This window comes from Lethenteron reissneri, chromosome 50 (genome assembly GCF_015708825.2).
Source record: "Lethenteron reissneri isolate LAM-NWPU_2019-01 chromosome 50, ASM1570882v1, whole genome shotgun sequence".
Lineage (NCBI taxonomy): Eukaryota > Metazoa > Chordata > Hyperoartia > Petromyzontiformes > Petromyzontidae > Lethenteron > Lethenteron reissneri.
This window is the reverse complement of record NC_083828.1, coordinates 4,335,424-4,351,215: the sequence shown is the minus strand read 5'-3', so window position 1 is coordinate 4,351,215 and position 15,792 is coordinate 4,335,424. Positions and strand designations below refer to the sequence as shown.

General features: G+C 42.7%; 1 protein-coding gene across 2 annotated transcripts in view; it reads left to right on the top strand.

Moving 5' to 3' along the window:
• Window positions 1–1,174: 1,174 nt before the first annotated feature.
• The window catches only part of LOC133355241 (ATP-dependent Clp protease ATP-binding subunit clpX-like, mitochondrial), a 41,809-nt gene continuing 27,191 nt past the window's right edge, over window positions 1,175–15,792 (top strand). The window contains exons 1-5 of one of the 2 annotated variants that reach the window (XM_061572618.1): window positions 1,175–1,398; window positions 4,728–4,833; window positions 9,196–9,395; window positions 14,372–14,564; window positions 15,486–15,637. In XM_061572618.1, coding sequence (XP_061428602.1) covers window positions 4,758–4,833; window positions 9,196–9,395; window positions 14,372–14,564; window positions 15,486–15,637 — 621 coding nt within the window. In that variant the 5' untranslated portion in view covers window positions 1,175–1,398; window positions 4,728–4,757. Of the gene's footprint in view, window positions 1,399–4,727; window positions 4,834–9,195; window positions 9,396–14,371; window positions 14,565–15,482; window positions 15,638–15,792 lie in introns of both variants that reach the window. The other variant, XM_061572616.1, reaches the window with a different exon arrangement.

Genomic DNA, 15,792 nt, shown 5'->3' with positions numbered 1-15,792 from the left:
GAATTGATTAAAGCTACCATACTGCGTCTACTTGATTACTGTGACATTGTGTATAAATCAGCCCCAAGTACTGTACTGAAGAAGCTTGACTCAATGTATCACTCGGCCTTAAGATTTGCATTGAACTGCCCATATAGGACTCACCACTGTGATCTCTACATTGGGTCAAACTTAACATCTCTGAATGTTCGACGGCTTGTGCACCAGATCTTATTTATTCATGATGTACTTGCAAAAAAAATCTGCAGATTACCTGCTGGATCTCGTCTCTGTTTCAAAGAACAAATTTGACCTAAGGTCTACACTCATTTACCAGCTTAATATTCCCTATTGCCGTACATATACTGGAGGAAGGGCCTTTGCTATTGATGCCCCCAGGGTCTGGAATGCTGTTGCAAATAAATTGAAACTTGAGTCACTACCTATGAGATCTTCACTCAAAACTGCTTTAGAGGAGTTGTACACCCCTAGCTGCCAGTGCTATTCAGTGACCTAAAATAAAATGTTTCGCTCTGGATGATCGCTACAAAGTATGACCTGTGTTTTGATTTAGTGTGCTGATCTTAAAGGTGCATTGAAAATTTACAATACTCCGATTGATGCTCCTGCTGTTGTGGAGTGACTCATGCAGCCAGCTATGGCTGCAGGGTTTTGGTAGTACATGTTGTTTATGCCATTTATTGTGAAAATTCCGTCACAGTTCCTATGATTGCTTTTTCATTGCTTTCATGGCTTTATTTTGGTGATTTCGAAAAGTGTATTGGTTTAGCCATGTTTGTGTTGTTGTAGTACAGAGTTAGACTGATGGCCTTAATCTAAGTTGTCTTGTGGTTGTTGTTGTTGTTTGACTTGCATCCCACTGGGATTTTTGCACACAGCGTTGGTGTACGGTGTTTTTTCTGCAATATTTTTGCTGTCTTTTCTTGGATTTTCTGTTTGCACTTAGTCACATATTCACTTTAAGATGTTTTTTGTTCATGTTTTTTGTTTTTTGTTTGTTGCGGTTGCACCCGATTCAAGAGCTGAATGGTTCACAGGGCTATACCTAATACATGAACTTGAACTGTTGTGTTACTGACACGTTAACCATTCCCCTGCGTAAGATGGCCGACAAACTCATCGCCGGGTGACGTCATCACCGCGTGACGTCATCTCGCCGACACGACGCGAGTGACGTCACCGCGTAAACAAACAATGGCGGCGGCCGATGGTGTCGAGGCTGCGTGAGTGTTTCAGTGCCGGCAAAACTTTTCGCTTCCCGGTGAATTTCACCTCAAGAGGAGGAATTTGTTTTGTTTTTATCTTCTTCCCCTTCGTCGATCGCCTTCGTCCGTCTCGATGATTTTTTTGTCGTTTTTTTGAGCGGTCTGACGGCACTCAACGCGCTCTTATTTCAAGGTAACCACCACCAACCACCACCACCACGGCAGCTTTGGGCCTTATTACAAGTACAGTTCTACGATTTTACTTAATATGTATTAATCATATCGCGTAAATATATAAATGTGTCGTTAAACCCGCCGCCACCCGACACAGCCGGTTAGTGAGGGTTGTCACGTGAACAGAACGTTGCAATTCGTTACTAGTACAGCAACACCGGTTGTGTGTTGCTGAGCAAAGCCACAACATTTACAATCTTGAGTACGACGTTTCGTCAGTAATTACGACGAGCTTTATCAGGCAAACAGCCAGATTTGGTCATCCAATGGTCCTTCATATTGATAATTATAAATGTTGTATATTGTAGTTATTCTCACGTGCAGAGAAAGTACGTGTTTATTGTCAGTAGTATATGATTTTGTTGTTAATATGGCTATTTCGGCTTCCTATGCCTTTGCCATATGTACAATAGCGTCAATGGCATTGTAGCCTGAAAACAAAGTGCTTGTATGTAATGGGCGACGTTTCGGGCAATGGTCCTTCAGTTGTGTCTGGTGGTCAACGGAGGTGAGCGCATGATGATTGAGAGTGTTAGGAAGTGTGTACATGTTATTAAATCCTTTATATTAAGTTCGCTTGCTTGCGTGCTTGCTTACGACCGTGCAAACCTTTCGGTCGTTTTTTAACCCACTTCCCGTGATCCAATCGAGCTGACATTTTGCACACAGACTCGTTGTGCGTGACAATTAATGTTCGTGAAAAAAAAATTCAAACATTTTACACTGTTTAGGGAAAACAAATTAAATATTTAATTACCAATTGCTTAATGGTGGCAGACAATCATCTGACCCATAGGTGGCAGCCATCTCAAGCCAGAGGACGAGAGGACTCTAGCCGCCACGCATATAAAGGATTTAGAGTGAAAAACTTTGTTTTTACGGGTTATACTTGTTTTGTGTGTGAAGTGGTTTCGACAGAGGGGTTTCTAATTGGAATCTGCCTGTGACCAACTCAACCCTGAATGCTAAGCGGGGTTGAGCCTGGGTCGTGCCTGGTTAGGAGAACACTGCTCATAACAGGTGTCATAGGCGGCTGCGGGGCTACTCGGTGATTAAACTAAACTATTGTACTGGTAGGAACCTCCTGGTTACATCAGCCCACGTGGGATTATTGTGTCCGTCCGTCCGTCGTGCAGGGAGGGGCTGGGTGGGGAGGGTGGGGAGGGAGGGAAGGGTGGGGCTGGGTGGGGAAGGAAGGGTGGGGAGGGTGGGGAGGGGGTGGGAGGGGTGGGGCTGGGTGGAGAGGGGCTGGGTGGGGAGGGGCTGGGTGGGAAGGGAGGGGCTGGGTGGGGAGGGGCTGGGTGGGGAGGGGCTGGGTGGGGAGGGGCTGGGTACCCCGTGGTGCCCTTATAAAACTCAACGTTTAACCTACTCACGCCGGCTTGTGCCCGCCCTCACAGTCGGGCATATTTGCGGAATACACCACGCCGCCGTTGACCCTGGCCATTGACCGAGCAACCCAACGTTCCTACCAGCTCCCTCCGCAGGAATGTGTTTTTATGTGTTTTTATTTGACGAGGTAAGCTGTGTAGCTCTTTTTCAGAAGCGACCTGGCCATCACAAATGATAGCTCAACGAAGTGGACTCATCACGTGGACATTGATGGCAGCAGCCAAATACTCCAAACGCGTGGTGATGTTGATTCTAAATGTGGAGGGAGAAACCGAAGGACCCGGAGAAAAATCCACTTGGCTACGGGGAGCGGGACACGCAAACTCCAAATATACAGCAGGCGTCGGGATCGAACCCACGAGCTCCTTGTTGTATAATAGGCGAGGTATATTCTTGGTTCTTTTGGTAAAGTCACGTAGAAGGGAAATAATAAAATATTAAAAATATTAAACAATAAAAATGCTCACGACGTTTCGACTGCAACACAAGCAATCACGATCAGGTGTGAAATCCACAGCAAGAAATGTTTCTTGCTGTGGATTTCTCTTCTACGTGACTTTACCAAAAGAACCAAGAATATGAATCGCTGCAGTCACGAAAGCTTTAAATCAAAATAGGCGAGGTATTTACGCTATGAGACCTCCTTTACCAGTGGCAAAATATAATAGTAGGTTTTTACCTTTTCAATTGGTATAAAACTGACACCTTTATACAAGGCATCATGTTTGCAATAACCACAACACAAGCTGTCTCGGGTGTGGACCAATCAACTTCAAGGACAGTGCATATCATTATCAGAGTTTTCTTTTTGTTTCCATTTTGAATGTGTTGTGGTTATTGCAAACATGATCCCTTGTATAAAGGTGTCAGTTTTGTACCAGTTGAAAGGGTAAAAACCTACTATTATAGGCGAGGTAGTTAACATCTCGCCAGCAGAGGGGAGCTTGGTGAAGTATGGTGAAATGACCTCACCTACCAGTGGTCTTACAAAAGGCTGTGTGCATGGATCATGAGGTGCTTTTGTTTTAATAAATACATTTTTTTAAATCAGTTACTGTCGATATGTGTAACTGCCTACTATAACACAAGTTTGGAAGCGTTTGCGTGTTTGTTAGGGCTGTTGTTTTGCAATTAATCCCAGGAGAATGGTCCAAGAAACTGACAGCACTGTCGTCACTGTTACATTCTTTACCTTGATCACTTCGTTATATTTACCATAATCCTATACCGCATCATCATCGTCATCGTCATCATCACAGCCTTACCATTATGATCAAATAATTCTTAACACAGTCACAATATTAATTTGCACAGTATACTCAAATAACCACATTCGTTGTCACGTCATCATCATCATTGGCATCACTGTTATCGTAATTTTTTTTATTCATTACTATATTAATAATTACCACATGGTCAGCAACATGACGATCACTATTATCACTATCGTAATATCCTTGATCACATTTGTAACGACGGCATCATCATCGGCTGTTCCAACTTTGTTTTCCCAGTTGTAGGTAATGACTGACAATGGAGAATATCATCATTATTGTCATCACAACAATAATTAGTAACATCATCAGCACCTACTAACAGCAGAAAAGATATCCTTTCCACCTTCATGCTCATTAGTGTCAACCATCATCATCATCCCCTATTCACGAATTCATTATTAAAGTTTACCATTCACATGGTCATCAACACCACTGTCACATCACACTTATACTGTTTGCAAATCGTCACCACCGTCGTCTTCATCCCCACAATTACCACCACCACCATTATTCATCATCAGCATTATCTGTATAATTACCATCATCGACATCATAATCATCACCTCCCATCACAATCACCATTATGTTCATCATGGAAGTTTCGCGTTTGTTTCCCCAGTTCTCGGAGGTGACAGACACACGGCGAGGAATGCCTTGTGCGCTGCAAAGATCGGGGCGACCCCTGCGCTATGCTTGGGGTCTCGGGGCCACCGCGGTGAACACTGGTAAATTAATCCAATAAAATTATCCACCCAACCTGTTCACCAATTAAAATCATTTTCTCCCATTTTTTTGCGGATTGTGATTTGGATGTAGATGAATTGACATGGGATTTGTTTTTATCACCAAAATAATAATTTAGGTGCGTAACACAGTGGGATTTCTGGACGGGTGCTTTCCAGTTTCTGTAATCAAGGCAAACGTGTATCTTATCTGAATCTCATCGCCTGGGTGTGGGCTCCACTGAATGATTTTGAACATTCTTGCAGTAATTGCTGAACATTTTATTATTGGGCCCACACATGATTTATTTTACGGGCCCCAAGCCTGTTTATAAGACTCAGATGAGATAGACTGGTCCAGTTTGCCTTTATTTAAACAAATGATTTGTAAACCCACTGTTTGTGAAGGTCAATTGGTCAACAGGAAAAAACATTATTCTGTGTCGGCATTGAAAGTCATTCCTTCCCTGTCGACGATTTGTCCAGTCAATCAAAGAGTCCTCACAAATGTGAGACACCCACCTAAAGCGTAGTGATGTGCCTGTAGTAGGCAGTACAGCAAGTGTGTTTCTAGCAGGACATCTGGGTAGTGGAGTTTTTAGTGTTTTAATGTGTGGGTTTGCTCCTGGTATTTTTGGTTTCCTCCTATACACACCATATAGCTATATATGAATATAGATCTATGTTATTTAAAAAGTAATTATTTTATCGTCAATTTAAACAAGCTTTATTTTTGCACAATAACATTTGCAGAGGATGATTGTACTCCTTCTATAGCTAGGCAATGTAAAAGTTTACGAGATTTGAACGCCATTTTAATTGTTCACCCGAGCTTATATGAGGAAATGAACAAACTATTGGGTCATTTAATCTGTTATGTAATAGAATTACAAACGCAAGGCAGACACATGGGACGTGTCATAGAAACGGGCCCTTTTGTCTATTGAGCCAATTTGCCATGAAAGCACATTTACACTCTGTTGAACATCAAACGCAAATTATACACACATCAACTAGCAGTCGGCTGTGTTGAATCAGCTGAGGTCTTCATGTGTTGCCACTATTACGTTTTTTAAATATATATAAATAAGATCTGGAATCACTGCAGAAGGTACAGAAAAGGAGGTGAAAGCAATGCAGTACAGGTAGTCCCCGACTTACGATGGAGATGCGTTACGACGACCCCATCGTAAGTCGAAAATATCGTAAGTCGAAAATGGCCTCGCTTACCCAGGCGTCTTAAAGAATGGTGATAATTTAGCAAAACAGAGCAATTTACAGTACCGTACTGTATAAACTATATGCGTACAGTACATCCCGGCAGCGTCCCAACGTACAGTATCGTACCTCGTACGCTACTGCGTTTGCCTGCCGCGCGAAATGAAAAATATTTTACAATTTTGTCATATCGCTATCGCCATCGTAAGATCTAAATATTGTAAGTCGGACCATCGTAAGTCGGGGACTACCTGTACTAAATAAATCAAATCGTCAACATCAAAGAGGAGAGCCTCCATTGTTAAAAAGGGCATTGGGTTGTGTGAAGATTTTTCTTGGCTACCCCGGGCCAGTGGTGGAAATTCCACATTTCTGTGTCAGGGTCCTAGTTTATTTAGAGGAACATCACAGTTGACATCCGACAGAGTGGTGCTGTAAAATGTTATTGCCCCCTATGAGAATACTGATGATGGGACCAACCCCGACTGGGATTCGAACGTGAGAGCTCCGGCTGCGAGTTGAGCTGAAAAGAACTAAACACTGTTGTTAATATGGTCGTTAAAGTATGAAACATAATTGGGTTTAACCCTTTCTGGCAATGAAATAGGCGTTACGATGTTCAAACACCAACTAGAAACCTTTTTCAAGGAATCAAGTTTGCGGTGAACATGCAATCAAACATGCTGTGATAAATATGCATTGTCTTTAAAACTGATTGGCCTGCACCAGAGAACCCCTTCTTGAGAGGCCTAGTCTCACCAGTGTCGGAGCAGAGAACCCCAAAAGGCGAACACTGGTAGAGACTAGACCCTGAATCAGGCTGTCCCTGGTGTAGAACAATCAGTTTGCATGTTCGACACACGTCCCTGTGGTTAATGTGAATTTGATTCCTTGCAAAACGTTTTTGGTTGGTTTTCAATTTAAAGCTTTCGTGACTGCAGGGATTCATCTTCTTGGTTCTTTCGGTAAAGTCACGTAGAAGGGAAGTAATTAAATAATAAAAAACAATAAAATAATTCTCACGACGTTTCGGCCACAACGCAAGCAGCCGTCTTCAGGCTGCTTGCGTTGTGTGCTGTTTCATTCAGACGCTGTCGCCTCAACAGACCTGGTTTCACCTGAGGACGGCTGCTTGCGTTGTGGCCGAAACGTCGTGAGAATTATTTTATTATGTTTTATTTTTATTATTTTATTACTTCCCTTCTACGTGACTTTACCGAAAGAACCAAGAAGAGGTTTTTGGTTGGTGTTTGAACATGTCAACACCCGTTTTATTGCCAGAAAGGTACAGCCTGTTCTTATTTTTTCATGCTTTGATACTGGAGAAAAGGTCCCGTATTGTCATTAAAGAAAGAAAACCAATATGCTTGTTACATCATTTTTTCCGGTCAATAATTCCGATTACCATCGAACCTACGAAGTAGAGTTTGTTTGGAAACCTTTTGTTGAATATGTAAATGTTCTTGCATTCAATTAGTATTTTATCTCTACACTAGAATAGAAACCCGGTGAGCCGGACACGAGCTATCTGGATTTCACATTTGGCTGAACAAGATCGTCTAATGAATAAACAAAAAATCCATGCATTTTAAATGCAAGAATCAATTGTACATGTTATAAAGTAATGCACATACTGAATATTTTAGAGTACATTCTGTAATACATCATATGAAATAAAATGCATTTAAATGTGTTAGATCGTGTAAAATTAGTTAAATATTTACCTAAAGTGTATACAATGCTTTAATGCACTCGCGGTGGGGGAGGGGCGATTCATGCCCTCCAGAATATCAACACGGAACTCGGTCATGTTTCATTGTGTGGTCGTATTGTTGCTGGTGGTAAAATGAGTGATAAAACACAGTGAGCGCAGTGAGTTTAATCAACTTTGCTGGTCACCAATGCACAAAACAACTGTAATATTGTATTTGGTTCTTTCGGTTAAGTCACGTCTAAAGATAAAATAATAAATCAAATAATAGCATTTTACGACGTTTCGATTGCAACACAAGCAATCATCATCAGGTATGTCGCTATTTCATTATACCTGATGATGATTGCTTGTGTTGCAATCGAAACGTCGTAAAATGCTATTATTTAATTTATTATTTTATCTTTAGATGTGACTTAACCGAAAGAACCAAATAATAATTCCGGCAGTCACGAAAGTCCTAAAATTAAGATTGTAATATTGTAATAGGTTTTTACCCTTTTAACTGGTACAAAATCTGACACCTTTATACAAGGCATCATGTTTGCAATAACCTCAACACAAGAAGCTACCTCTGATATCGCTCTACTTCTTGTGATGAGGTTATTGCAAACATGATGCCTTGTATAAAGGTGTCAGATTTTGTACCAGTAAAAAGGGTAAAAACCTATTGCTATATTTTTCCACTGGTAAAGGAGATCTCATAGTGTAACTGTAATATTGTATTTGGTTCTCTACTTAAATTAGGGAACAGGAATGATAATTACAATTCTTTTTAGCTGTCATGTGACAAACATCACCGTCATATGGCTGGGCAGGTGGCAAAGTGCTGTCCTTTGCTCTCTGAACCAGGTTATTTGGAGGGTTATCAGACACAGTGCTGTAATATCCACTTACATGGGCCGTTTTCTAACAGAGGATTGGATTGCTCTGCAAGACATCCAAAGGGATACTTATATCATGACACCGATGGCAATACATTGGGGAGGCTGTGGGAAGTAACAAACAATCAAAGAAACAAGTAATAAGTATAACCCGTAACAACAAAGTTTTTCACTATAAATCCTTTATATGCGTGGCGGCTAGAGTCTTCTCGTCCTCTGGCTTGAGATGGCTGCCACCTATGGGTCAGATGATTGCATTGCACCATTAAGCAATTGGTAATTAAATATAATATTTTTGTCCTAAAAAGTGTAAAATTTTGGGAAAAAAAAATTCACGAACATTAATTGTCACGCACAACGAGTCTGTGTGGAAAATGTCAGCTCGATTGGATCACGGGAAGCGGGTTAAAAAACGACCGAAAGATTTGCACGGTCCTAAGCAAGCAAGCGAACTTAATATAAAGGATTTAAAAATGTGGATCATCAAGTTTTTTCCAGGATAACAACACTGCAGTTGTCACATCCGGTGTATTCCCCCCCTCCCTTGAACAGGAGGCCGTGCGCGTGTCGCGTTCGCTGGCTGCTCCCCGTGGCCCGGCCCTACCCCCAAGCAGCTATGGCCGCTCCTGCGGCTTCCGGCAAGGACTCTTTCCTTCTCCCCCTCCGTCTCCAGGGCCAGGGAGCCTCCCTCTCACACACCTCGTTCACCGCCGCCGCCCTCCAAGCAGCAGGGAGGGCCCACGGGCGGCAAGGTGGGCGCGGGGCGAGCCCCCTTGCATCATCACCCTCTCCCACGTTTTCACAGCACCCAACGATCGTTTACAAAAAAAAAAAATATACTTTTCCCTTAATTTGTATCCTGAGAGCGCTTTCGCCGTCGTGCCACGAGACGGAGAATCCGTTTGGATTTCTCACAGAGCACTGCAGCCCTCTTCTTGGTTCTTTCGGTAAAGTCACATAAAATGGAAATAATAAAATAAAAAAAAACATAATAAAATTATTCTCACGACGTTTCGGCCACAACGCAAGTAGCCGTCCTCAGAGACTCTGTCTCTTCGACAGACCTGTTCTCCACCTGAGGACGGCTACTTGCGTTGTGGCCGAAACGTCGTGAGAAATATTTTATTATGTTTTATTTTTATTATTTTATTATTTCCATTCTACGTGACTTTACCGAAAGAACCAAGAAGATGAATCCCTGCAGTCACGAAAGCTTTAAATCGAAATTGAATTATTTTACTATATTATTTGATTCTATTAGGTTTTATTTTATTATTTTATTATTTCCATTCTACATGACTTTACCGAAAGAACCAAGAAGATGAATCCCTGCAGTCACGAAAGCTTTAAATCGAAATTGAATTATTTTATTATATTATTTGATTCGATTATGTTTTATTTTATTATTTTATTACTTCCCTTCTACGTGACTTTACCGAAAGAACCAAGAAGATGAATCCCTGCAGTCACGAAAGCTTTAAATCGAAATCTACACTGCAGCCCTGTGTGTTCAAGAATGGCTCGTGGAAGTGGACACCACAGAACTACCTCTGATATCCCTCTGCTCAGCAGAGCTCTTAATAAATCAAAGTTGCAGTGTTTATAGTTGTAAATATTATTAAGTGCTTATGTCAGTTTTTGTGAAATAAATAAAATACTAGTACTGCTCACGTATTTGCACGGGATACACGGCCCGGGGTGGTGGGTGGTGGGGATTGGGGAGGGGAGGCGCGATGCAAGAACCCGACTCAACGCTGTGGGATGCGGGCGACGTCATCGCCCTGCACTTGCCTGCCCGCACGACAACCAGCCAGCAAAACTAAACAAGTAAACCCGTAAAAACAAAGTTTTTCACTATAAATCCTTTATATGCGTGGCATCGGGGCGGCTAGAGTCCTCTCGTCCTCTGGCTTGAGATGGCTGCCACCTATGGGTCAGATGATTGTCTGGCAGCATTAAATAATTGGTAATGAAATATTTAAAACATTTTCCCTAAACAGTGTAAAATTTTGGATTTTTTTCACGAAAATGCATTGTCACGCACAACGAGTCTGTGTGCAAAATGTCAGCTCGATTGGATCACGGGAAGTGGGTTAAAAAACGACCGAAAGATTTGCACGGTCGTAAGCGCGCAAGCGAACTTAATATAAAGGATTTAAAAACAATCAAACATAGCACAGGCAGTTAAATTTCGATTTAAAGCTTTCGTGACTGCAGGGATTCATCTTCTTGGTTCTTTCGGTAAAGTCACGTAGAAGGGAAGTAATAAAATAATAAAAATAAAACATAATAAAACAATTCTCACGACGTTTCGGCCACAACGCAAGCAGCCGTCCTCAGGTGAAAACCAGGTCCGTCGAGGCGACAGAGTCTGAAAGCTTTCATTCAGACTCTGTCGCCTCGACGGACCTGGTTTTCACCTGAGGACGGCTGCTTGCGTTGTGGCCGAAACGTCGTGAGAATTGTTTTATTATGTTTTATTTTTATTATTTTATTACTTCCCTTCTACGTGACTTTACCGAAAGAACCAAGAAGATAGCACAGGCAATCCTCGGTTTGTGCGCTTTTGTGGTACACCATTTAGGAATAACGCGCGCTTTACATTTAGACCTTTTATTGACACACGCGAGGCAATTTTCGGTATAACGTCATCCCGCAACGCGACGTACGCAACCCTACCCTGGCACCGCGACCCATTGGTGTTGCCAGCAGGCAGTGCAGTACGATACCAAGTGTACTGCACCGTACAGCATCGTGTACACCCGCCCTCTTCCCTTTGTCTCCACATCGCTACTCCGGCGTGGTTACAAGTCATTAATACTAGATTAGAAGCTTTCGTGACTGCGAGGATTCATGCTCTTAGGTTTTTTCGGTAAAGTCACGTAGGTAAAAATAAAGAATAAAAATAAAATAATAGAAATAAAATTTAAAATAAAAAAATAAAAATATTTATATAAATAAAGATATTTAATATTTATTTATTTATTTTTACCTACGTGACTTTACCGAAAAAAACCTAAGAGTATAAGTCATTAATAACGTATTTATTTATTTTCATCGGAAGTATATTCGACTTCAAATGATTTTCTTTTTAATTTTAAAGTATTATATCGCGTGTACATTTATTGTATTGATATAGCCTAGGATTATATAGGCGGCTATGTGTGCGATAGTGAATTCACCGAACCTCTTATGGGAAAATTGCTTTTGACATCCGCGATTTTCCGGGAATGCATCGATCGCGTATGTCAAGGGGAGCCTGTATGATAGAATGACAATGTCAAAATGTTCAAACATTGTTGGGCACAGTAAAAATCTAATTCTGCACGTGTAATTGAGAGCATATATTAAGATTGTTACCTTGTTTGCGAGTGTACGATGGAGTGCAGTCCGTGAATGCGAGGTGTTATTTGGAACTTGTTGGTTGGGGTATGTTTGTTGCTAAGGTTACGAGGTGTGACTTTCTTTCAAATGGGTGTAGTAGGTCGTTTGAAAAGCAAGCTTTGATTTCTGTGCAATTACATTTCTTCTTGTTCGTGTGAATCTGTGAATTTGTAGTTCATTTATTTAACATTGGCGGTCACTATGGCTAAAAGGGAACCAATCACAGAAGCGACCTTTGCCTAAAATTTAATTGCCCCTTTTATCCATGTGAACAACCCACGTTTGGGTGCGAGTTGGATTTTTGAGGTCCAATTTTGAAAATGTGACTTTGCTTTTCATACAAGTGTAATGCGGGCGTAAACGGCCCTCCGGAGGTGACGTCAGGAGGGGAGGAGTTAGGTCACGTGGGGGGGTGAGGGGTTAGGCTATAGAAGGAGGGGAACCGGAAGAGGACGAGAGTGACGGGGAACCAGGAACAGAGAGAGGCCACGAAGGGCGAAGCGGAGGGTGGCGAGATCGCCACGAACACGGGGAGCGAGGATCGGCACCGTTGGCCAGCGGTGACCGACCCGAAGCAGCGAGGAGGCTGCAGTCAGCAGCGGGGCTGCACAGAGAGTCAGCAGCGGGGCTGCATACAGAGTCAGCAGCGGGTCTGCATACGGTAGCAGCCAGAGGGTCTGCACATAGGGGTAGCAGCGGGAGTCTGCATAGAGGTAGCAGCGAGTCTGCAGGGAGGAGGTTACAGTAGATGAAGCAGAGAGTCAGAGGGAAGAAGAAGCTATAATAGCAGTGAATAGCCGGGGGCTACAAATACAGAGTTATAACAGAGTGCCGTGTGGGTGAAGACGAGAACCCAATAAAAGACACGAAGACAGAAGGAAGTGTCCGAGTCCTTTTATTACACTGGAGTCAGAAGTGAAACGGCATGGTAAAAAAAAACATCTTGTACTTTTTGTGACATGGTATTAGAACACGGGGATTCTTGAAGCACTATGAACCCGGTAACCTCGGTTTGATTTCCGTTTTACAGCCAACCAACGTCAGTGGCATATTATATCTGAACTGTGTCTTGGCACTCCCCTTCCACACTGATCAGCGTGGTGAAGTATGGTCAAACATCCCCCATAACCAACACGGCTTGTGGAGACAAAGGGATGAATATTCTTACGAACAATAATACAACGTCTTCTTGGTTTTTCGGTAAAGTCACGTAGAAGGGAAATAATAAAATAATAAAAATAGAACATCATAAAATAATTCTCACGACGTTTCGGCCACAACGCAAGCAGCCGTCTGTCGGGAAGACAGCGTCATTCAGACGCTGTCTTCCCGACAGACCTGTTCTTCACCTGAGGACGGCTGCTTGCGTTGTGGCCGAAACGTCGTGAGAATTATTTATGTTTTATTTTTATTATTTCCCTTCTACGTGACTTTACCGAAAGAACCAAGAAGATGAATCCCTGCAGTCACGAAAGCTTTAAATCGATAAAAATAATACGTTTTACTGGCAAATTTCAATGACTTTTTAATGTAAGTGGCGTCGTAAAGGCTCATGTTAGAAACGTGTACAGTCTTGTTTAATCAAGCATTTGACTTCTTAGCAAAATGCAATTAAGCTGAGCCCTTAATGAAATGTAACCGACTTGTAATGGGTGTGCATAGTGGAGTGCCGAGATTAAATCTGGTAAACATCTCGCTGATGTGTTTGCACAGCTCATATTAAGCATCTGTTGGCCTCAGTACAAATTGATCATTAAAGACAGCTTTTTTCCCATTCCTTTGGCAGCCTGAGCAACCTACACAAAATGTGGTTTCTGTTTTCATTAACATGACTATTGTGCCGCAATACTTGCAAAGTATGCACAGTTGCATTTCCGTTCAACTCTTAAAACCACAAGTCTATTTCACGCATCTTCTTGATCAAGCGAGCCATCGGAGGTGTTCACATGACTCTGGCCCCAGTAGGAGTCATGTCGGATGCCCATCGCCCGCTCGTGGCCATCAAACGAGATGCCCAGTGCCCTTTTTGAGCTTGGAGATGCTCTGAAGAGTGGATGTAAAATGACAAGGCTGTGCGCCTTTTGGCGTCATCTGGTCCAACCCATGTGAGACTAAGGAAAGCTGTCTCAGGTGTGGACCAATCAACTTCAAGGACAGTGCATATATTATCAGTTATGTTTTTTGTTTGCATTATGGCTGCAGGTATTGTGGTCTATGCAAACATGACTCCTTGTAAAAAAGGTGTCAGTTTTGTTGCCAGATAGAAGGGTAAAAAAACAATTATCATATTTTTTACTGGCAAATGAGGTGACAAGGCTGTTCCTTTTCCGTCCGTTTTGTGCAGAAATCTTCATCGGAGGGAGGAGGCAAAAAAGGCCCAGCCTCAGGATCAAAGGCAGGGGCAGGGCTCGGTGCAGGGCTGGGGGCAGGGCTGGGGGCAGGGCAAGGCTCTGGCTCTGGCTCGGGAAAGGGTGATGGGGAGCAACCTCGCTGTCCTAAATGCGGAGATCCCTGCACCCTCGTGGAAACTTTTGTGTGTGAGTTTTGTTCTACGCCTTGGTTGCACTCCACTAGATCATCCGTCCTTTGTTTTATTCGATCGTCATGTAGACTTACACAAGCATGTGCATGCACAGAGATGAGCTCTATGGCCCCATTTGTTAGAGCAACAAGACTTGCAGTTATAAGATTATGGGTGTAGGCCAAATGAGGTCAAATGAGCCCAATTATAATTAGTTAGCAGCATCATACAGCAAAATGATTACGACCACAAGCACCATTTCAATCACCGTAATCACCACCACCATTATCATCACCAGCTCATTTGGTTGAGCGGCAGAGCTGTATATGAAATGTGTGCGTGTCACCATTTTATAAAAATAAAATGTGGAAAATGACTGAGCGGACTGCAGTATTAACTTGCGTAATGATGTGCCTATCATGATTTATATTTAAAAAATGCTATTCCCGTAAAACATATCCCTGTTTCATTCACTGCTGGTGTAATTGCCATGACGACACATGTCCACCCATGTGATCACTTTAAGCCACCGTAAAAAAAAACACACCAAATTCTAAATGTTGGTGTACAAACGTGCATGCATTTTGCCAGTCATCTCAGTCAGTTAACCCCTGGCACCTGGGTTTGTTCCGTGACCTCTTACCAGCGGGTCTTCGACACTTCACGTGGCCTCAAAGTGCACCGAGCATGGCACAATTTCTGTCGTGACGTCACCGCCACTTAGTGGCGAACAGCGGTTGTTGTTTATGCATTTTGCTGACTGCAAAACAATACTTTTTCCCATATGTTTCCCATGTCGGTGGTAAACGGACCAACTTGCGCGTTCAAAGTTATTGCAAGCGAGATTATTGATGAAGGGCCGCCTCGGTTTACTCCGCCTTTTCGTTCCCGTCTCCCGCGCGTCGCTTTCGCCCGCCGGCGTGCGTGTGAAAAGCAGCGTCGGCACGCTTCGTCAAGTGCGAGAAGTGCCAGCACTTCTATTTGGTGCTCACCGATCCCGATTGGAGACGAGGCCTAAAGGCCTCTGACGAGGAGGAGGAGGCTCCACGTTTCTCCTACCCACAGCGCCCACCACCCCCGCCCAAGAAGGTGAACTTTCTGAACGTTGTTGTTGTTGTCCAGTGTAGTGCTTCTAGATTTGAAGCTTTCGTGACTGCAAGGATTCATATTCTTAGGTTTTTTCAGTAAAGTCACGTAGGTAAAAAATTTTAATTAATAAAAGTAAAATAAAAATAAAATAAAAA